The sequence below is a fragment of the Crocodylus porosus genome, unplaced genomic scaffold (assembly GCF_001723895.1).
Source record: "Crocodylus porosus isolate Cpor-Errol unplaced genomic scaffold, CroPor_comp1, whole genome shotgun sequence".
Taxonomy (NCBI): Eukaryota; Metazoa; Chordata; order Crocodylia; family Crocodylidae; genus Crocodylus; species Crocodylus porosus.
Genome location: NW_017728915.1, coordinates 25,624,038 through 25,647,681, shown reverse-complemented (window position 1 = coordinate 25,647,681; position 23,644 = coordinate 25,624,038). Strand labels below are relative to the sequence as shown.

Below are 23,644 nucleotides of genomic sequence, written 5' to 3'. Positions count from 1 at the left end.
TTGCCACGCCTGTCCTGTAGGGGCCCCACGTTACCTGGTGCCGCCTTCTTACTCCCTATGTATTTGAAAAAGGGCTTTTTGTTATCCCTAATTCTGGTTGCTAACCCTAACTCCATCTCTGCCTTGGCCTTCCTAACAGCATCCCTGCAGTCCTGAGCAACAGAGGTGTAATCCTTGATGATAGCCGCGTGCTTCCACTGTCTGTACACCTCCTTTTTTGCCCTCAGGCATCCCTGAATGCCTTTGCTGAGCCATGGGGCTTTTTAGCACTCCTGTCCCCCTTGGTGAGCATTGGGACTGACTCCCTTTGAGCTTGGAGGATTGTCTCTTTGAGGAACAACCACCCATCATGGACTCCCATCTCATTGAAGCTCCAAGATCCCAATGTCTCCCCTACTAACCTTCTTAGCTTACAGAAGTTGGCCCTCCTGAAGTTGAGGACCTCTGCCTTGCTGCTTGCTTTCACCACCCTACACTGGATAGTAAATTCCAGCAGGCGATGATCACTGTTGGCCAGGTGGCCGAGTACCCGCAGACCCCTCACCAGGTCATCGCCTGCGGCAAGGACCAAGTGTAGCAAGGCTTTTCCCCTGGTGGGACTATGCACCTCCTGGGTTAGGTGGAGGTCCTGTATCCTGGCTAGGAGCCTACGTGAGCCATCAGACCTGGCTGACTGCAGATGTCTGGGTAGTTTAGGTCATCCCATGACAGCCACATCCCTTGACTTTACAGCCTCCGTGAGCTGACCTGAGATTTCCAGGTCCAGCTCGTCCCCCTGGTGAGGCGGTCTGTAGTAGAACGCCCACTATGAAGTCCCTTCCCCACACCTCTTGCATTCTTACCCAGAGCGCCTCATTTTGCCCCTCTTCTGACCCCATCCTGATCATTGAGGGAGTGTGTTGCTCTTTGGTGTATAGCGCTACACCCCCTCCCCTTTTCCCGGTGCTGTTTCACCAGTACAGCATGTAGCCCTCAATGTCCACTGCCCAGTCAGGAGCAGAATCCCACCAGGTTTCCATGAGCCCCACTAGGTCTGGGTTTTTGCTAGCTAGCGGAGGGTGAGTTCCTTCTGCTTATTCCCCATGCTTTGAGCATTTGTGTAGAGGCATTTGAAGCCTCCTGTAGGTGCCTGTGCCACCCCCTTGTTCCCAAGCCACCACTTGTCCAAAAGGCATGGGGAGGTTGTAGCGGAACCCTGATCCCAGTCCTGCCATGTCCACATCCCACAACCCCCCATCCCAGCTGGACAAGCAGCAGCAGGGAGAGCCCTCACCCCCAGCGCCTTCCGCACAAAGCGAGCCATGCCTGCATCGCATACCCCCCCCCACACACACACACGCGCGCGCGGGCGATGGCAGACCCAGGGGTGGACCAGAAGCACTTCCAATCCACTTCTGGGTTCACCAGTTGTCACCCCCCCCACACACACACACACACACCCTGGCTGGGCAAGTGGCAGCAGGGTATAGCCCATGCTCCCAGCACTGCCATATCTGCATCCTGCGCACCCCTGTCCTGGCTGGGCAAGCGTCGGCAGGGCAGAGCCCCCGTGCAGCTTGGCTCGGCCTACCTTGCGCAGATCTGGGGACACGCCTGCTCGCATGCCCTCCCAGTCTAGTTGCATGCAGTAGCAGGAGCCCCCCGCCCCAAGTCCTATGCCCCCCTGCCCCTGCTGGTAAGCTTGTTCCAGCCCCCCCACTCATTTCCTCGCTGTGAGGGGCATTGATCTAACCCCCACACACATCTTGTCTCCCTGCTCCGCCCACCACAACAGACTTGGCAGCTGTGTCCTGCGTGGTCAAGGACTGCTGCCTGTTTAGTCTATGGCCGAATCTCCGAATCAGTGCCAAATCTTTGGATCCGAATCGGTCAAATCCCTCTGAATCAGCTGAATCCAGATCGAATTCTTGCCACTTCATACAAGCCTAAAGAGCATTCCTCTCCTTCCTAGCCTGGAGATCTCTGACCAGTGCTTGCAGATTGCTTCAGGAAGAGTAGGGGTGGCATTCAGGTTGTCTCCGTGGAGCCTGGCAGATCCACAGGCTGTTCCTGTTGTGCACCAGGGGGTTGCAGAGGCTGTCCTGGTTCAGGAGGAGCAACCTTACCCCTGCAGCTGGTGGCAGTGATGGAACAGTGCAAGACTGAATGACAGAATTATCCTTTGTCATGTCTGCGCTGACCAGCAAGTTGGCGATGCTTGGGAGTGTAGAAGCATTAGTGAGGGGCATGCACAAGCTCCTGAGTCTGGGGTGACTAGTCTGTCTCTACTATCTGAAAGAAAATGAATGGCTGTTACCTCTCCGTGACAGCTCTGAATCACAGACATCCTGAAGGAGCTGCCCACTGCCCTTTTTTTCTCCCATTGGATCTGAACTGAGAAAACTAGTCTGGGAGAGTGTAACTTTTTGTTTTGGTTTGGTTTTTTTTCCTCCTTTCCATAGAGCCTTCATATCCAGGCCAGCCTTTACACCCCCTCTGCCCAGTAACTGTAGATTGGCACATGCTTCCTGCCTCAAGCTACTGAGCCTGCATGGGGTATGACTTGTTAAAATGGTGGCATAAGCCACAAGTATTTAGGGGCATGGGAGACGATTGAAGGGCAGGGGTGGGACCCTTTCAGACTGAGCTAGAGTGACTCTTTAGGAGACCTGTGGAAACAAGGCTTTGATATTGCCCAGATCTCCCTGTGGCTTGTACGATTAAGGACGAATACTGACAGCAGAGTACAGTAGATGAGACAACAAAGGGCTTTTAGTAGGTGATTAAATATGGAAGCAAAGCTGAGGCTTTCATGTTACCACAGAAATCATCATTTTTGGCATGCTTGGTGTGGTTTCAAAAGCATGCTGGGGGAAGGAGGGAGGGCTGCCTTATTCACTGACGATGCACTGAGGTCAGGGCTCAGGTGAGTAATTGCTGCAGCAGGCAATGGGCTTCAACTCCTTAGCTGCTGGGAAGGGAGCAAAGTGGCTACTTGCATCATGTTATGTAGGGTCAGCATGCATTTATGCACGGCTTATGAGGGGATAATGATGCGCCACTAGTCAGATGCACCTGGGCCTGCAGGCGTTTGTCATCCAGGCTATCAGTGTAGGGGAGCCTGCACGTAGGGTGAATAGGATGGTTTCACCTTTTCATCCCTGATATTTCAGGATGGCTGAGGCAATGGCCAACATGGATACTTTCCTGAGGGGAAAGGGAGGCCAGTGCCAGGTGGAGGGAAGACAGCTAGAGGGTGTGGATAGGGCAAAAAATGCTGGATCCTGGAAGAGAGGGAGCCATGACATGAAGGCTGTGGAAGGGAGGATGGAGATAAGCGGGGAGGCACAAGGATGCAGCTTGCAAAAAATGGCGGTGTCAGGATGTTCAGGAAAGGGGCAACTGAGAGGCAGCTCTGCAGGCAGGGAGGAGAGGAAGGCTGGAATAATGACTGCTATGAATGGTTGAAGAGAAGGTGATTAGGAGACCTGAAGAGCCTTGCAGGGAACTGAGTGCGACCTAGACAAACGTTCGCTCATGCCAGTGGGCCATATTTGCGGCTGGCCTGATATGCAGGCACTAAGGCTAAGTACTGATAGTCAAAAAGCCCAAGGCTGAATTGATTCAGTCTTTTCAGGTTAGTCTAAACTGCAGAGATTAAATTGAAACAGAAGTCCACAAACATTAACTTTTGATTCAGGAAATGCATCCACATGTCTCCAAGTGTCTCAGGTCAGAAGCTGGTGGTGCTAGAGCATGGCTCTCTGGCATGTAACCAGCATGGGCTGTGTGATCACTTTCTTTTCCTGCTGCCCCCAAGATGTCTGAGATTTGCAGCCCATAATCATATCAGCAGGACTCTTCAGGGTGGCTTATCACTTCCTCTTTCTGCTTCCATGTGCCTCTGGGATTTGTAGTCCACAGTCTCAGCCAGTAGTAAGTCTGAGCAGGGGAAGGGATGTTTAACCCCACTCCCTGGCGTCAGAACCCACCCGGGATTTGCATGGGGGGGCCCCTGCAGACTGGGCTGCATCCCCAACCAGGCTTCCCCTCCCTCACCACCCACTTGTCAGCCAGTCCTCACTGCTCCAACTAGGGAGCAGAGGGGCAGGGCCAGCCCTGCTCTCTGGAGCATACAGCACAGCCCTGCCCAGGGCTGCAAAACATTCTGGGATGCCGGAGGACTGTATTTTAACTTGAACCAGGAAGGGGTCTGGGACAGGGGTCTCATACACTAGCTTGACCCAGATCAGTTAAGTCTGATACTACATTCAGCCAGGTTTCAGCCATTTTGAAACCAGTTTATGTGCACTGACCTTCTGTTCTGTTATAGGTTTCTGATCACTTAAACTGGTTTATGTGCAACTTTTGTCCCTAGCCCAAAGGGTTAAATGTCAGGTGAGAACATTCTGCAGAGTTCATTCCTTAAATTGAGAATAAAGGGCTGTGTCTTCATCCCAGTAGTCTCCCAAAGGACTGCCAACCTTCACAGAGCACCATGTTGTGCCTCCTGCCAGTTGTCCTAAGTGCATTTTCATAGGAGCTGGTTATATTCTGGACCAGATCTTCAGAGGTCACTGGAAGGCATGTGTGAGTGCAGAACAGGCAGCTGCATTTGGTTTGTGCCTCTGTTCAAAGCCTGGAGGTTTATGGAACAGTCAGTTCAGGGGAGTGACTTGTTCACCAAATCCACTGGGGGAAGGACAAGAGGAAATCAGCTTAATGTGCAGCAAAGAAGATTTAGGTTTAGTATCAAGAAAAAGTTTTTACTAGGAGCGGGGTATTTAAGCTCTGGAACAGGCACCCCTGAAATACTGTGAAATTTCTTTCCTTGGAAGCTTTTTAAGGGCTGGTTGGATAAATATCCAGTGGGCCTGGCCCAGGTATACCTGATCTGGACTCCGTGTTGGTCCAGGGAACAAGTGACACTCAAGCTTAGTCCCAACCCAGTGTTTTCTGTCATCATCCCATGATTCTGTTTGCCTGCATGGACCCATTTTACAGAAGGGACTTCAAACAAGTGTCAGGAGTCTTACCACCTTTACCTAAGAAGGTCCTGATGCAAAGCTAGGGTGCAATACAACAGATGCATATAAAAAAAGCATAACTGAGTCCACCTTCCAGTAGCCCCGAGACAAAGCAGCCTGGGAAATCTACAGCTCAGCAGTCTGCATTTCAAGGAAACATTTCCCTCTACTAACCAGTCAACCACCAGACAACCACATACAGCACGGGATTTCCCAAAAGGTCATCCCAGAGCCCAATTTGTGTGTGCCACACACAGTTTCCCAGGATCACAGTACAAGTGGCAATGTGTAAAGGAAACTTTTAACCATTTTAAATGAATCCTATTCTTTTATTGTTGTTTGTGGGGACTTTGGAGAACTCTGCTCACTGCTCAGCAGCTCACAGTCAGTAGCCCTGAGATTTAAACTCCCAGTAGCTGCAGGCTCAGTAGATTCAGCAAGTTCTCACCCCCAAAGTTTGTTCCATCCTTGAGCCTGTGACAGTCTGTTATTATACACATGCATATGTAGTATGCCTAAATATGGCCTTTACAGAGAGAATTTGTAAATCTGTAGCGCGATATAGTTATCTATGTTGTACCATATTACTATAGGGTTTATTCTATATTTTAAGTTGGCATTTACACAGATGCTTTCCAGGAGGGACCATCTACAGCTGGGTAGGCATAGGGTGTGTTGCATTGTTAATAGGTCTGTGGTTTCAATGAAGTTATTTGGTAGCAAGCATTTAGCCACTGAATCTGCATGGCTATGACTTGTGCACTGCAATTGGCTTTGTGTATGCAGTTCTTAATGGGTGAGGTGCCATCTGTTTACCCAGACTGCCACCTGTTAATAGCTTTATTGGTAAATTGGCCCAAACAAATCCCTAGGGATATAAATGAAATTCACTGGAGATGAGCAAGTTGTGTCAGAATGAGTTTGGCTGTCAAGATCTATTTCTCTCACTTATGCTGGTTTTACATTAGTATAATTCATGGGCTTCAGAAGTTACTCTGGATTTACATCAGTCTAAGTCAGAAACCTAGACCAGTAACATCTAAACAACTGGCTGAAGTAGTTTTTTTCTGAATTCCTTTGATTTATTGTATATTTTGAGACTGATTGATTATCTGGAGTCTGGTTTATGTGTGGATGTATATATATTAAATCTAGAACTAGAAATGCACCCTTAGCTTATATGGTGAGCACATATGTTATAGGTATAGTTAAATACTATTAACATAGTAAATTCTCTGAATTTGAAACTGAAGTCTGTCCTTTTCAAACACCCCGCCCTCGGCCATCACACATACTGATGTATTTTATGGCTTTAGGTTGCTGGTGCATGTTGGTATGTCATTCTTTTTTTTTTTTTTAAATACAGATATACTTTGAAAAATGACTACTATGTTTATTTTCCTTCTGGACCAAATACATTCCTGGTGTAACTTCTAACCACACTGGTGTTGGATCAGGTGTGACTTTGCTTTGCAGTGGTTTCCAAATCAAATGTACTTAATTTATCAGTAAAAAAAAATGGAAGAAGAAAAATATAAAGTGTGTGCTTCTCATTTATAATGCTATAACTTTGTACTGAAATAATCTCAGCCTCCAGAACCACTGACCACAAGTAGGTATCTGCACTAGCGTTGCAGAGAGAACAGGAGCAAGCAGGAACCTGGGATATTAGCAAAGGCAGAGGTGTGAGGAGTTGTGTAAAAATATTCTATAAATAACCATTCAAGTAAGATGGTTTTTCCATGTGCACAGTGCCTAGCCCAGCAGGCCTCCAACCCTGACTGAAGGCTTTGGGTATTATCATCAGATAAACATTGACTGCTAATAACAATTAGAAAAGAGAGATGGGGTAAATACAAGGTTTTCCATGTTAGACTGTCATTCTTAAAAGCTCATTATTATGTCTTCTCAAACGCTCTAATGCACCCAGCCATAAAATGACAACGTTTCTGTACTTGTACTTTGCCTATTGGATGGTGCTCAGTGTGGAAATGGAGTGTGAGGTACTAATGAGAAACTTTTTTTTTTTTTTTTTAACAGGAAGAAGACTTCGAGGAAAAGCCTTCTACAACGTCAATGGTAAAGTGTACTGTGAAGAAGACTTCCTAGTAAGTAAGGTTTCAAGCACTGTTGCCGTTTGTTTATGAACTGAATGTGTTTCTCTTATGCTGGCTGATAAGGTCGATTCACCTTGGGGCCAGTTTCTGGTCCTACTGAAATCAGTGGGAGTTCTGCCTTGGTTTCAGTGGGACATGATTGGCCCCTTACTCTGAAGTGGTATCCATGAAAGCAAGCATCTAACAGCTTGTGAGCAGTCTCAAGTGTTCCTTCTGAGAATAAACACTGGAGCTGTTCAGATTTTGAGTTCGAGTTGCAGCTACAAACTTGCCAAGCCTGAATACAAACTCAAACATCTGGAGAATACCAATCATAACTAGAAGGGAGACTTGTTTGACTGCAGCATGTCACGGCTGCATAGAATGTTGCATAGTTTTAATCATAACTGCTACAAACAGTGTGGAGCTGCATTGCGATTAGCTGAAAGCCGAGGAGCTAATTCTCTCTTATTTTTACAAGCATCGTACAGCATTAGTGGCTGAGCCACAAAAAATGGAGCACGCTGCTGAGCTGTTTTTCCAAAATGAAAATGTTCTTGCTGTTAAAAGAGAGAATTCTAGTACTAATTCACACACAAAGGGAATGAGCTGATAGTGACAAGCTACATGTAATCGCAGTTATAACAGGACAGCATGTTTTGGAACTAAAATTGGAGAGGACTGCAAAATGTTAGACTATGGGATGACAAGTTAAGGAATCAGTATGTTGGATTGGCAATATCTGGTACCTGATTTATTGAAATAGCATCCTTTTGCAGGCTCAAGGGCTGAAGATACGTGTGTAATGAGTAGATTGAATGTATTAGTATCTTTTCAACAAAAACCTGCACCAAAAGCTTTTTAACAAGTAGTTTAGGCTGGTTAGATTTATTTCTCGTCACGATAATGCATTGAAGTTTAAAAAATCTCTACGATAGTTGTATCAGGCCTCTACATGTATCAGTGAACTCCCACACTTCCATCCTACATCACCACAAGTAAAGCCAGTCAGCAAGAAACAGGTATAATTAAAAAAGATTAGAAATGTGTTCATTTGAAATTCATTACATTTCGGTTTTGTTTGTTTGTTTGTTTTATTTTGGTGGGGGGAAATTCTATTCCTTCTTCCTGTCATTTCCACCATTTTCCAAAAGAGGAATTTTCCCCAACACAAGGAGACAAAACATTTCAGTACCTTTTACAAAAATTCTAAAGTGGTACCAAATATGTTTTTGTTTTGAATAAGAAAGTTTTTGAGGAACTGAGTTACTTTTTGCAAAACACTGAAATTCAATCAAATTGCTACTTTTCATTCACTTTTCTGTTTTGGGCTCAGAATGTTAGCCAGCTACAGTCTCAGCCCCCAATTCCACCCAGATTCTCTTCTCCTATAGTCCAAACATTTACTTATCCAGACTCAGACACATACTTTATTCTGACTTTGGTAATAATAAAAAATGTGCCATGTTAAAAAAGAAAATTACAATCAGGCCAAACCTGAAATTTTTTAGTATAAAAAAAACAAAAAGAAAAAACCCTTTTCATTTGAAAAACTTGAAGTTTCCAACAGGCAGTAGTTACTTCTAGTCTTGTTTTTTTTTTCCCAGCAAATTGCAATTTTCCAGTAAAAAAGTTGGCTTAACTGTACTGAGCTCTGCCCGTTCCATCAACCATTTGCCCCCCACCATGTCCCAAGAATCAATTCAAAGAGGGGTAAGCTTGGTAGGAAATGGGTTGGGGATCAACTTCCTGCAACCATCAAGCTGTAGCCTACTCAAGGCTACTAAGTTGTCAGCTCTGCTGACCCTTAATGGTTCTGTAGGAGTCTCAGGAGAGAAAGGGGAGGCAGATTAAGAGCCTTGCCAAAGAGCTCGGGAGGCAGCAGAAGGAATGGCACTCTGAACCTGTCACTGCCTGTGCTGTAAACCTGTGGCTTCAGAGAGTGTGCGTCCTCCCTCAGCTTCCCTTGGCACAAATCACAACAGGAATGCAAGGAATTGCCCTACTTTCTCTGTGAAAAGGCCTAACCTCGTTGTGTGGTTTAGTCTAGAGTTGCCTAGGTCTGAAGCTATGTGTTACAGCACAGACATTAGCCAGAGGCAGGCAAAGGAAAGGGGAGCCTTCAAGTCTGTTTGCAAAAAGGGTCATTTTAACTGCTGCAGTCTCTTAAACCATTGAACAGATTTACTCCTAACTGCTTTGAAAACTCAGTCTTTTCTCTAAGAATATGAGCCCTGAGTCTGACACTGATACACAGTGCTTTTATACTTAACTCAGAGATGTAGTCTCCACAGTAAATGTCAGTCTCATAGCAGCCTTAACTATGAGTTCCTTCCTCCTACCTCCACAAGAGTGATTTTAGAGCACTTAGGGAAAGGGCAAACCCTGCGTGGTGAGGTGATCTGCTCCACTTCCCTCCCAGCGTGCAATTCTTTGGCCCAGTGTGGGTGTTGATGGGCCAGGGGAGGGGCCTCCCATCATCCTGCTGAAATCGGCTGTCAAATCTGGAATAACCAACTAATTGGGAGCCATTTTGAGGTTTACGGCTAAAGTATTTTAGATTTCAGGGGCACCCTTTGCCCTGTTCAGCATGGGAAATCCAGCCTAGAGGCAGGTGGTGTAGCCCCAGAGGTTGTGTTGACTAATGGCTGCCCTGCAGCAACTGCGTGCAGGCTGCCGCAGCCCAGCATCCTGGCCCTGCCTTAAGCTTTCTGCATAGGGGTTTTCTCCCTTAAATACTGTGAGACCCAGAGCTGCAGATCTAGCCAAAGTCTGTCCCCACTCCTGTGTTATAAATAGATGTTTAAAAGGAGATTATTTTAGGTTGCTTGAGACGGGGCAAGCAAACAAAGAGCCTATATTACAATTCTAACCAAGGCAGCCAAATGTCTGCCACGATCATCCTCGCTCAACCCCGCTTTTGTTTGCAGCCTGAACAGCACCACAGGATGATGCAGTACAAGGCAGTCCTCTTGCAGCTTCCTCCAGCTGCAACCTTGCAGTTCTGTAATCACGTTGTCCTGATGCACTACAAACTGAACGTATCCTAGGGCACAGGTACCGCAGCTGCAGCAATCGAGGCAGGGGTGGTGTCTGAAGAGCGCCCGCCACTCTGGGGCCCGGTAAAATTCACATAGTAATAGATGAACCTGGCATCGTGCAGCCTGCACATGGACAGCAGTGTAGTATTGCCATTGTCTCCCAGAGACAGATGCGGCACGTCAATATTTCATTGCCCGCAGTCCCTCAGAAGTAGCAGTGGTATAAATGACCCTTTCCTTTGGCCTCTCAGCAAGAGACACAATGATGGGAAGCAGCTGACTTACAAATATAATGCAAATTAGGGTCAAGGGTTGAAGTGATTTAAGCCTCATTGCCACCTGGAGAAGAACCCATCCCAGTTCTATCCTGAGCATGGGGGGAGGGCAGGGGAGCAGAGGAGGCTGTAATTCCTGTGCAGCTTTGCCTGTCTCTTGTCATCTCCTCCACACACCCCTTTCAGCCGCTGCAGATGCCTCCTCTTCTTTTTGTCCCATACTATGGAGATCTTTTGAGGCAATAGACCCTGAGTAAGAGGTTATTAAGAAACAGTGCCCCTCTTGGTAGCCACAGCAAATAGTAAATGAAAAATGAGATTTCAAGGTGTTGGAACAGTTCTTAGGGCAATCCTCCCAAGTCAGACACCCTCTGGGAGAGGTTTGTTGTAGCCTGCTATTTTTGTAATAATCTTTAGAAAATTAAAGTAACTGGAATAGTGTGGATGCTGCCATGGTGCTGTTCACCTCATGTACTTGGCTTTGTGTTTTTTAAGTAGAGCAGCATCTCTAAAAGCAGGGAGTTCTTAGAATCTGTGGCTTGCACAAACCGGCCACTTGAACATGTTCAGTTCCTTATCCCTCCTTCAGCAGAGACAGCTGAGCCTTTTGGTTCTCCAAAGCTGATAAATAGAGTTTATTGCAACTTTGTGGATTATGAAGATGAGACCATAAATACTGACGTTCTCTCTGATCCATGTGAGCACTGGGAACTTCTCATCAGGGCGGGGCAAGCAGCTTCTGCATTCCCAGTCTGGCATTTCCAGTGCTGTTGTGCAGCTGCACTTCAGGGCTGCTGTGATCCTTGGGCCTGTTCTCAGAGGAGTTTGGCACCTATGGAAGCAGCAAATAAATGGCCAGGTTTTCAGAAGAGTTCGGCATGGTGGGTGCTAAGCTTCTCTGAACGTCTGTCCAAGAAGCATTGCAGTGGGAGTGGCTCATAGTTGAACGTTTGAAAATCTGGCCCTGAGCTGTTCTGAAAAGCCAGCTAATAGTGTGCAAAGCATGTTGTAGAAATGTAGACATTAATTATTAGAGCCATTTTGAGCAGACTCTGTTGCACAGCCAAACAGAAGCTAGGGCATAGGTACATCCAGCTTAAAATTTAGCAAAGCACATTCTTCTAATAAATAGTTTCTCCACATGTTTGGTCAGAGCGAAGTCCTGGATTATCTTTTTCTGAATTGGAAATTGATATTTCGCTCATTCCTTCCATTGAAGAAGTGCGAGAAGCCACCATTGCCTACAGGGAGTGGACTTGCTGATTGGGCAGAGAGGAGGTGGGGGGTTAAATAGAACATGGATGAATGATATGGGGAATAATAATGTGAGAGCAGGTAATGTGTCCTGTGCCAAGCCTAGGACTGGCAAACCCTACCAAATGCCTCATTCAGCTTCTGAGCGCAGCATCCTGATTGCAGCCCTTCACTGCAAACCTGCATCACGCTGCCTTGGTGAAAGCTTAAGCCTGTATCATCTTGGTTAAATTCAGTAAATGAATTGGATGAAAAATGTATATGCTTCTACTTCCTCAGAAGGTGATCTAGAGATGAACTAATCTCCAGTTTCCAGTGGAACCACTATAATATAAATGCAAGGTGCATTTTACTGTAAATTCACAGTTTTTTAAACTTTCTTTCATATTGATTTTCCTTTGCTTCCAGGGAAGATGCAGTTCCTACTTTCTTCTTCCTTTGTGGTAGCAAGCTGAGCCGTTTCCAATCTTGCCTCTCTCCTCTTACGATAGTTACTCCATGAAAGGAAACAAAACAAATGACCATTTAATCCCCTCCTGAAAGCTGTTGGGGCACAGGTGGCTAACAAGGCAGATCAGGGATACTGTTCTGGGTGAAGTGAGTGAAAAATCAATGCCTCCCTCTATAATAAATAATTTGAGTCAGATGGCCTTGGTCTATTTTGTTGATAAATTGCTATATAATTAGAGATGAAGGAAAATAGTTCAATAATTTAATCACGACCATTTTTTCTTTCCCTTTCAGTGTTTAAATAACACACAGAGAAATTTTAGATGAACGATTGTTGTTCTTGGCAAAAAGAGTTGAAAAATGTCACCAGTGCATTCAGAATCTGAAATGGATTATGTCCTCTTGCCTTCCTTCAGATAGTGCTCCCCTCTCTCTCCTGAGGTAGCCCTGCTTATTTTATTGCATGGAGATCTTGTGGCAGCTAAGAAATGAGAAAATTTCCCTCCTGGGAGATGAGACGGAAAACCACGTGTGACAGATATTAGTTATGTGACTTAATGTACTCCAGGAGGGTACAGATACTATGGCAATGAAAGCAGTAGAAAAGCCGGTTGGAAGCAGCACAGATAACACTGCCCAAGCTCGGGTTGCCTGACATGTCCCATCAGAAGACCATTTTTTCAGTTGCTCATGATGTAGCCAAGCTTAAAGCATTTAAGATGGGTACCTTCATGGCAGGTTTCTGCCTCGAGATGAATTTCTTGAAAAGTTTCAGTTAAAGCAGTTCAATTATTTCTATGAACAAAATTAGGGCGAAAATATAAATTCTTACCAACATTTCATGGAGAAACATTGGGTGGAGTAAATGCACAAGAGGACCAGTTTCAGTTTGCAAAAGCAGCTACAATTCTGGCACGTCCTAACCTTGGATTGTTTGACTTTGCAACTTCAGGGATGTTTTTTTACTATACAGTAGGGCTTTTTGTGTAATAAAGAACAGAGGACTCTGTCATATGTAGGGTTAGTTAAGACCAAGCATGCTATACATATATTCATAAACAGATAGATGCATGAGGCAGTAACTGAACAGTTTGACGCAAGATGAAGGCTTGTTTCCACAGCAGTCAGTGGAAAAACTCCCACTGGCTTCAAAAGGAGCAGCTTTGGCTGAGCAAGGCCAACATGGGATGGGGAGAAGGAGAATGGAAACTCGCACCCAGGCACAGCCAGACAGCTGTACATGCTTCAGGGCGGTGACTGTGACGTCGTTTGTTTGTACGGTGTCTATCACAATGGGGCTCCAACCCTAACTTAGGCCTCTGGGCACTACTGCAATATCAGGATATAATAAGACACTGTTCTTTGCAGCTTTTGCATATGCTCTTTTCCAAGCCTGGCAGTGTGAGAAAAGGCCCATCCTGCTTGCTGGGGCCCTAGGAAGATAGTTTTTATTTAGTGTAATGGAAGCTAATGTCAGCTGGAGTCAGAGGTTTGATTTTTCCATCGCAGTGAGGCTAAATGTTGTTAGCTGTCCCTTGAGAGGTGAGCTTTTGGATTTGTGCATTAGTCAGAAAGCCCCATCTCTGTTAACTGAGACTCTCCCGCAGCAAACAGACTCCTTTTGAAAAGGTAAATGGTAAAAGCTGAAGCCTGTTAACTTCCCATCTAATGGGAGCAGTGGAATAAACATAGCTCTCGATAAGTTTAAGACTGTCTTACTTGCTTTTAAATGCTGCCTTTCAAAAGGAAATGTGCTGTTAAAATGAACATTCCAAGTATAAAGCAGACAGACACGGGTGTTTATTGATATCTTCAACAGAGTAATGGAAAGAGGGCTTGGAGAGGAGATTTGCTGCAGTGTTCCTGGCATGTAATGGTGGAATCAGTGTAACAGTGGAGGCCGTAAGCATCCTGAAGCCCTGTGGCAATTCCACAGAAGATGCTTACAGGGTCCGGAGCATGATTTGTATGCTACACAAACAATTGCACGTTCAAGGAACTACAAAGAAAAGACAGCACTTGGGTTAAGTATCGTTATAGCACTGAAACAAGGAAAACTGGAGTATGATACCTTGGTGTTCTCTCTGTAGTAGGGAATGTGGTAAAATAACTTATACTTCCCCCCTCCAAACTGTCCAAGTTTTTTGTTAACAGCTTGCAAGGTGCCAGTGGTCCTTGTTTTATTTTGTGAACTGATTTGAATGCAGTGACGTGAATTATCAGGGTATTTTGAATTTGAAGGCTGTGTCATATCTGGAGATTTGGTCCAAACTGTAGAAGTCTTCAGTGTCTTGGAGTATTTGAAGTGATTATTCTGATTCAGTCCAGGAACTGTGGATTTGTTTCTTCATCCAAAATTCAAGTCTGTGCAGAGCTGGCTTTTGTTTGGGGTCATAATTACTAGTGATCATGTGATATGGTTGCACTGTGGTTTGAAGATGGCACATTAAGATGTTACAATGCCACTGAAGTCTTTGGCAAAAAGTCCATCAACTTTAAAGAGACCAAGTTTGCATCAAAGGAATACCTACTAGAGGACAGGGGTGGTTGTTGTTTTAAGGGTGCTATATGTAAAAAAAACAAAACAAGGGTCCACATCAGAGCGTTGGCCTTGCGACTGGGAGAGGCAGTGGTGGACACTGACAACATTTCACCAGTAGCAAACTGCATGCCTGCTAACTGAAATCTGAGCCTTGAACTCTGAGACCAACTACAGTCCAGCAAAATCTCCTAAATCTGTAAAAGAACAGTAACCACAGAGTGCACTGATCTGAATAATATGGTAAATGAGTAGGGATAAATGTCGATAAGAGCTAGAGCTCACCAAGACGAGTTCAGCATTGCCTGAATTAAGATAGTTGTTAAATTGTCCTCAGATTTGATTGCCATCCATCATACCCCATAGTGAGCTTGTCTCATGGTCGTTAAAGTTGTGAATATTTAAAGGGGGATCCCAGGAATGATCCTCTGGGAAAAGGCAGAAAAGACCATCATTATGGAATGGTTCTTATAGCTGTCCTGCACTGGAATACATTTCTGAGACACTGCTGGACAGTGTAAAGTCAAGCTTGTCCTGTGTCTTGTGTCCTTTCACCAACCCTCCCTTGATCTATTCCTGGTCTTAATCTTATACCAAACTTTATATTTCACAAGCTGAATTGCACTTAAAAGTGCACTTCTAATTGTGTTTAGCTCATGCCAGACACTTGTAAGTATATCATTACTCATCATATTTTTCTGTTAGGGAGTCAAAAGAAAGGCTAGCGAGAAAGTAATGGATTGAACCTCTAAAATAAATGCTCATGTTGGCTGCAGTAGGTTTTTAATTGAAATCTCCTGACCTCTGTTTTGAATAAGATCCAGATTGTTTTTAATTGCCCAAATAACATGCGACTAGCAGCTGGGTAGTCAAAGAAAATGAGTCTCCAGCTGAAGCCAGAGGTTATTCACTCTTTATGAACACAGGACAATCTGGCTGTCAGAAAATACTCCCGGGTCAAAAGCTTTGGCCCTAATTTTATTTCTACACAGTCGTTATTCAGGCAAAACTGTTATTGGTACCAAGAAGGAAGAAATCTGTTGGTGCACAGAGCTCTTCCGGCCTCCGCTTCGTAAGTGGCCTCACTGCTAAGGCAAAATTCAACCACCCAGGAAATTCCTGATTTTCTGCAAAAGTCCACACACAATTTGAACCAATACTCTTCTGAGCAGCGCTTAGCTTCCCTTCTACCCTAGCCCGCCCCTGCCCTGCCAGTGTCCTTCTGGCAGAAGCCAAAAAAAGGAAAGGGGCCAATGTGAGTGTGGGAGCATAAGCCCCCAACATGAGCCATGGAGATAAGGCACCAGGCACTTTAAAGGACCTCACAGAAGATTCAGGACACTGTTCCAGATGGTTCAGCCTGTATTTAATCTCTGCCACCTGCCACAACCATCTTAAAGCCTGAGAGGTCCTCAGTGCATTCAGCCCAGTTTAATAGCTTTGTTTAGTTGTGTAGAAATAAAGGCCATCTGCATAAAGCAAAATTTTACATTCTTTCCCTCTCCTGACGTGATTCCATGAATTTCTTGCCTTGTTGTGTCCCATGTACTAAGGGTCCCATGCAGAGTGCAAACAATAAAGGAGAGAGAAGACAGATGCTCTGCTAATGGGAAACCAAGGAGAAGAGAGTCTGTGAGGGATTACAGGCAGCCTGGGGTTGGAATACATTATTAGCTTAGCACCCAATTCAGAAATGAGTTTTCAGACTTAAATGCCTGAAGCATCTTGGCAAAATCTCCTGGTTTCTCCTCTCAAAGGCCTTTTAAGCATGAAAGAGGAGGAATCTCAAGTCCAGGCCCAGTGACTCAATGTAAGCAACTTTTACGGTACTGAACCAGAAAGCGCCAGTGATAAAAAGCTCCTGATGTTACTACAAGGCACCCAGAGTATCTGCCGAAACCTAACCTATTGGACCTGTTAGCACAGGCCTTTACCAGGTTTTTAAGATCTCCATTCAAAGAGGAAATAGGTCTGTAAGAGACTGTGAGGGCTTTGTTTTCAGGAGGAAAGCAGTTTTGGTTTTTTTTGTCTCAAGTACACAACAGCAGGGAAGCAGTAGCATCCACTCCACAGGCATGGCTAGGCATGTTAAGAAGTAGCAGCAAGTCCTTACCAAGACCTGACAGAGAGGCTAAGGTTGAAAACTGGGTCCTGAAGCTTTTTCCAGATATACACAGTGTCTTTTGAAGCTTGTGCTGAAAGTATCTAAGCTTAAAGGATCCAAAGTAGCTGAGTTAAAGGACTGATTGCAGCAAGGAGACCGTTGTCACAGTACTTGGTGGAATTATCTTTCATGTATAATTGTCCATTATATGCTCAAAATACATTGCTAATTTATTTAGGACGTATTTATTGCACAGTAGGCAAAAGAGTCCTTTAAACTGGAGATCAGCATTTGGGGGCACTAATGGATCTGATTTTTTTTCCCCATCTAAAGAAAAGCAACTGGACAAAAATCATTGGAGATTTCTGCCTGTTTAGGAATCATAGTCTTGGGATGAGCAAACAACAGAGTTCAGCTAGCTAAGCCTTTTACTTTTAACCTTGAGCTCTACATCTCCAAGTCTCCCTTTAAAATATCTACATATTTAGGCTCCTAAAATAATCTCTTGACTGTTACAAAGGCTGTTAACATCCTGAAAGCTGACAGTCAGTAAGGAGATAAATATGGGAGTAAAAGCTTGAGACAACCGAGACTGCAGAACAGTCACCTGTTAAATGGCCAAGAGCCATTTGATTTCTTAGTACTTTGGTACCTGGTGTCTTATTTTAAAATCACAAATAAAGGATCATTCCTCAGTCTGGGCTTTATATGGCAAAACTTCTCTCTGGTTGAAAATTATTCAGTATTGCTGGCATTTAAAAAAAAAAAAAGTGAAAAGCAAATACACTTCACTGTTTTAAAACCTCTTTCTAGTAAAACTAGGCACATACTGTTTGTAGGCTCCTGGAAGTACATTTCTAGCGCCAAACGATTATGTATATTATTTATTTGTCTAGGGAACAGTAATTAAAAACCTCACTGGCAAGCACAGAAAACCCAAACAAAATAGTTCAGTGGTTTTAAGATGGTAAAAAAGACACTGTTATCATTCACTGGTAAAGAAAATGCAAAGTAAAAACTGCCTCTTTAGGGACGGCCCAGAGATCGGTTGCATCTCAGACGGGCCTAGGCAGTAGGAGGAGCCAGGGACTGGGGTTTGGATCCCTCTCACTATCACCTAGTGATATCAGCCTCAGCACCATCATCCCAGAGTGATTCACCAAACTGAGCCATTGAACCTTCCAGCCTTCATGTGAGACAGGAACTGTCCCCATTTCACAGCTAGGAAAGCAAATGCAGGATAAGGTTTAAAAAAACACTTGGAAATGGTCTAATTGCTCCCTTGGGAACTATTGACTTCAATGAGAGCCAAGATAAGCCAGTCCTGAAATATGCCTTTGGCAGAAGCCACACTGTCTGCATGAAAATGTGAGGCCTCTTAAGCTCCTGGTGTTTTGAGACCATTGCCTGCTATTGCCTATCATGCTCCTGGTAGTCCCCTATCTCAGTTCCTCGGGTTAGGGACCATGTTTTTGTTCTCTTTCTGCTGTTTTCTACCTCTGTTTTCTCACCTGCACTATATGCGTAATACTACTTCACAGGATGGTTGTGATGCGTAGTCTGTAGAAGGGCTGCTTAACCCCCAGCCCATGTGCTAAATCCAACCTGCGGATCCAGTGCATCCAACCCATAGAGCTCCCCAAGGGTTAGGAAATTTGGTAGTTGGGGGAACAGTGGCAATTAATACTACCACCCCTCCCCTGCTGTCAAATTCTCAAGCCCTGTGCAGCTGGGCCGAGGGGCCAGGCCACAACCCTTTTCCCCCCCCCACGTGGTCGGTTCAGGGCTGCACTGCCTTTTACCTGCCTCCATGCAGCTGGATCTAGTCCAAGGAGAGACCATGCTGCTGCCCATCCAGTCCCCAGGGCAAAAAGATTGAGTACCCCTGGTCTATATAAAGCACTCTGAAGAGAGCAGAGGGTGAGTGCCAGTTCTTATTCATCTCTCAGAGGATTGCTTATTTTTTACTTTATGCTTCTTAAATTCAAAACTTTGTACAACCAAGGCTGGAGTTCTCCAAGTTTAGGAACAAAAGAAACTACACTGCAGGATGGAGTTGAATGGTTGATGCACAAACGCCTGGAGATACCTGTTTATTGTTCAAGGGTATTACAGCCTCCGTTGCGCTGGTATAATGTAGAAAAAGTGCTGTGGGGATCAAAGGACTATCCCTCTGATCCATCCCATCAAGATTCAGAACACCAGGAGAGACTTATCCAAAACCCAACTCTCATTGAACCAAAAGCTCTCAGGCTTTTTTGGATCAATGCTGCAATCAGATAGATGTACAGTATAGCAGCGAAGAAGGGTCGCTTTGCCGAGGCAATAAAATGTTGCATCACTTGGCAGCGTTTTCTTAAATCGAGTAATCCAGCTCATGTGTTTTTTCAGCGCACAACTTCTCCCGTTTAAAAATGAACAATGGTTTTAATTTAATGGGTTTAGTCATATAAAGAGTGATTTTTGTATCAACAAAACTCTTCCCTCTGGCGCACAGTGTAATTTATGGCAATCCAGCCTGCAATAAATGACATTAGCCAGACCGCTAAGCTATTTGGCTCTTTGGGAATACTGTTCCTTGTTAATCAATAACTGGGTAAATGCTCCTTTGCATTCCTTATCAAATGACAGCCAGATGGTCCTGGTAGATTCATGCTGACAAGACTGGAGAATTAGCTGGGTTTATGCTATTGTTAATCCTCAGCTGTCTGTTCTGCCAGGACCTCCCCACCTGTTTCCAGAAGCCCCAAGGTCACAACCTTAGGAAACAGTCTGGCCAGATGGTCACTTAGATACAGTGGAAGTAGGGAGCATCCTTGGGTAGCAGGGTCTTGAATGAGAAAAACAAATATTTTGATATTAAAGGAATAAACATGGGGGCGGGGGGATCCTAACCAGTGTGCTCAGTACTCTAGGCAGTTGCACACAACTGCCATTACTCAAGGTAGCAAAACATTGTGCAGAAACATCAGCATAACTCTTGTGCATGTGCTTCTCCATGCATGTTCCTGAATGCCTTGGGGGTTGCTTGTTATTTTTAAAACTTTTAAGTTCTAAAGTGTGTGTGTGTGTGTGTGTGTGTGTGTGTACACACACGTGCATGCACAGTCAAGATACTATGCTGCATTATCCAGTATATAGGCCAACTTGCCTGTGTTAATATGTCCTGTGAGGATTGAAATAGCTTGCTATTAAATAACATGTTGCATGTCCATTGCAGCATGGGACAGATCTCAGTTTCTAATCATTTCTGATAGGCAGTAGCAATGACCTTCTTACCAGTGTGCTACCTACCTGGAAAAATCAGGGAATAAATGACTAAAAGGGGAAAATGTTTGCTAGATTATTTTGACCCTGTGACCCCTAAATCAGTGGAACTTCCCCACTGACTCCAGTAGGGCCTGTCAGACAAATGACTGGATGCAAGGAGGCATCAGGCTGGCCAAAGTAGCAAACCGGGGCTCTGGCAGAGAAGCTGTGGTTTGGCCTTCTGGTTCAGGCAGCACCTACAGGATACCCACACTTTTCAATCAGTCTTTTTTCATAACCCCAGTAGTTCAAATAATCAAATATCCATCTTGCAACACCATGTAAACAACTGGACACCCAGTCCTGGTGAGGTGGAAAACATGCACGCACAGTGGCCCATTGACATGTGGCTGCAAAGGGCCATGGTAAAGTGCCAGGCTACTGCAAATAATAGCTTAAAAATTACAAAGCTTCAGTCCTTCTGGCACCCTCTGCCCCATTGCCTATAGGACAAATGTTTAACGGGTCAGTTGGCAGGCTCAAGAACTTTGGCAGCCTACTTTACAAATCTGCTTCCCTGTTCCTGTCTTTTTGTTGCCCAAACAACGTAGGATGAAATCCTGGTCCCATTTAAGTCAAGGGGAGTTTGACTATGGGGAGGTGTACAGCTTTACCTGACATCTGTCTTTTTGTAAGTAGATTCCATCATGCCAAAGAGAACACTAAATATATATATCTCAAATTTAATGCATGCACTTGTGCCCAGATCCTCCTTATCTTCTGTGTTAACTACATGCTCTGATCAGAAGGCAAAACTAGCTCCAGCTGTTTGAGAACAGAATCTGAGCATGTTCAAAGTTCAGTGTGAAAGCTTTTGAATCAGTCTTCCAAGAGCATTTCACACCAGGCCATAAAAAAGTACTGGAGCCAGCTCAGTGTGGCAAGGTTTGTTTCATCCTAGGTTAGACAGAAAAACAACCTAGCATTTGTGTGACAAGTATAACTTTAGAAAGCAAGAAAGGGCAATTAGCAGTTACTAACAATCCCTTCCTTTATGTCATTTGAACAGTATTCAGGTTTTCAACAAACAGCAGACAAGTGCTTTGTATGTGGACACCTCATAATGGAAATGGTAAGAAAGCTAACTCAATAATTGTGGGATATGTTTCTTTTGATGTATTTTGAGTGTTGCAATGTTGCAACCTCTTTGTTTTTTTTCCCCATAATCAAGCTATACCCTTCTCCCCATCTTGCCAAGGGCATTTTTATCAAGGAAGCATCACAGTTCAAATAACAACGAATTCACAACAGCAATCCCGTTAACCTGCGTGCAGAGAGCAGCTGTTCTGACTGAGAGTTCCACCAAGTCTGGGGGAAATGGGGAAAATGTTGATAGTGAAGCAGCGGGAAACTTTTGTAGGCTTTAATATACTTTTGTAGCCTGTAAAATATAGAACTATTTCACAGAAAAAGCAGTCAAAGAAAATGAAGGTTTGCTTTGTCAGCCAGCAAGGCAGCAGGAGCACTGCCTTGTCAAAGGAAGCATAATCTGTTGGCCATTGCAGGAAGTTCAGGGAACAAGAGCTCTATTCCCAGCTCTGCTGCTGGCATTGTGCCTCAGTTTCCCTACCTGTAAAATGGGATACCACTACTTCCCTCACAGCAGCATGGTGAGGCTGTGTTTACTGCCTGAAAGCACTGGAAAACAACCAGTAGTGATGTAGGTTATTACTTTTGCCAGTTAGAGAGAGAAACTCCCAAAGAGGAAAAATGCTTCTTCAGGCACAGCCCTGACAGTGGCCAAAGAAGATGAATTGTTTTCTGAGGGATGGGAACTGCAATAAGAGTTTCTCCTGCAGACCCTTGAAAGGCTCCTGCTTCCCCGTTGCCTCTGATAAAATAAATTAGTTTCTTATGTAAGCCTCTATTCTGTATACTCACAGACAGGAATGGCACAGTCCATGAAGTCATCTATTGATATGATGTCTTTGTTAATGAGCTTGGCTTAGCAGCTGTGGCTTGTGGGAGGAGACTGGCTAGAAGCTGTTTAAAAAAGAAGTACAAGCCAAACACCCTTGATGCAACTCAGGGTATGAATGAATTTGGCCAATTCTCCTTCAGGAAAAAAGCCCAAAAACAAAAAAGCAAGCGATAATTTGCATGCTAAAGACTTCTGTCAAATAGTATTAATAAGGTTCTGGTGTGTTGGTATTTTCTTCTAGCTTTAAAATATATCTTAGTGTTAGTAGTCCTGAGTAAACAAAAAGCTTTTGCAAACTTGGTTGTTCAGTAGGAGTTGGAATGGAAAGTTAGCTACTGAGGCTTCTGGCTTGCATCCTGGTACCACTAGCTGGACAAGGATATTGTTCAGTTTAGCCCAGGAGCAAATTCCTAGAACTGTCTCATGCTGGGAGGGAGGGGGTAGTCTGATTTGCATGCTAATTGCAGCATCCTAGGCAGGAGTCCATAATACCTAGTTTGGTGGAGTTCATGAGCTGGGAGTTTGACAGATGATCATCAGCCCTTTTCCATGAACAGAGGGAAATATTGCTGCAAGATCTAGGATTTAAGTGGTCTTCACCTGCTGATTCCTTTGTGCCCCTCCCCACTAATGAACAAGCAGACGAACATGCCTGTGCAGTAGTAAGAATCCTGACTGAGGCCACAGGTGAAAGAACAGTCAGGACTGTGATCCCACCCAAATTTGGGACCAGTACTGAAGCTGCTCAGTAGCTGAAGTGCAGCTGACTCGGTTGTAGTCCTGTGTATAAAATATCTTCAGAATAGGTCTAATATGTATGTCATCTAGAGTTGTGATAGAAACTCAGATTAACAGAGAGATTGAGTAATTTCTAACCACACAGGTCAGACTGAATGTGACACCCAGTCACTGGATGGACAGTTTTTCCTGTGTAGTTCATAATTTTTCCTGTGCCCTGCTGTTTGTTTCCTGTGGATCTGAACAGTTCACCCACAGACCTGGAGGAATCTTCATCTTATTAGCAGCTCCAGAATGAGCTAAAATGAATGTGTTGGCAGACGCTATCTGAAGTCACCTTCAGAAGGTGATAGTCACACAAGGAATTTTACCCTGCGTTATGTAACATGAGAGCTAAAGGCATCATGTGTAGACTCCCAGGGCTGTTCCATAATAACTGAGTCTTCCTGCTCAACACACTAGAGCTAGAGTTGAAGCTGCCATATTTTCCTACATATGATATGCCCCAAAATACAGCACACACAAGACCCCAAGAAAGAGAAAAAATATCTTGAGGTAAGGGTGTATCAGAAGTCTGAAATCCCTGGAGTTGGGGCTCAGGGGCTAGGGTCTGATCCAGCATGCAGTGCTCAATCTGACATACTGGTGTTGGCACCTTACTGCAAAGACTACAGCTGGGGTCCAGCCTGTGCATGGATTGGACTGAGTATGCTGGGTCTGGTTGTGGACAAGCCCCATACGCTGTCCCATTCTGGCACACAGCTGAGGATAGGGCTGCCCACAGGTCTGGAAATCTGGTGGCAGGGGGTTAAGGAAAGGGAGGGAGCAGTGGTAGCATCAATTGCCATGGTTCCCAGAACTGTGGCAATTAACGCTGCCACCAATCTGCCCTGCTCCCGACACATGCATGC

The 23,644-nt window shown here is 44.8% G+C and overlaps 1 protein-coding gene across 2 annotated transcripts in view; it reads left to right on the top strand.

Moving 5' to 3' along the window:
* The window catches only part of WTIP (Wilms tumor 1 interacting protein), a 121,761-nt gene that overhangs the window by 85,949 nt on the left and 12,168 nt on the right, over positions 1 to 23,644 (top strand). For both annotated transcript variants that reach the window (XR_002101271.1, XM_019535867.1), the window contains exons 3-4: positions 7,047 to 7,114; positions 21,084 to 21,146. Coding sequence is in view for 1 of the 2 variants with exons in the window: in XM_019535867.1 (XP_019391412.1) it covers positions 7,047 to 7,114; positions 21,084 to 21,146 (131 nt within the window). In the remaining variant the exon portion in view is untranslated. The remainder of the gene's footprint in view (positions 1 to 7,046; positions 7,115 to 21,083; positions 21,147 to 23,644) is intronic.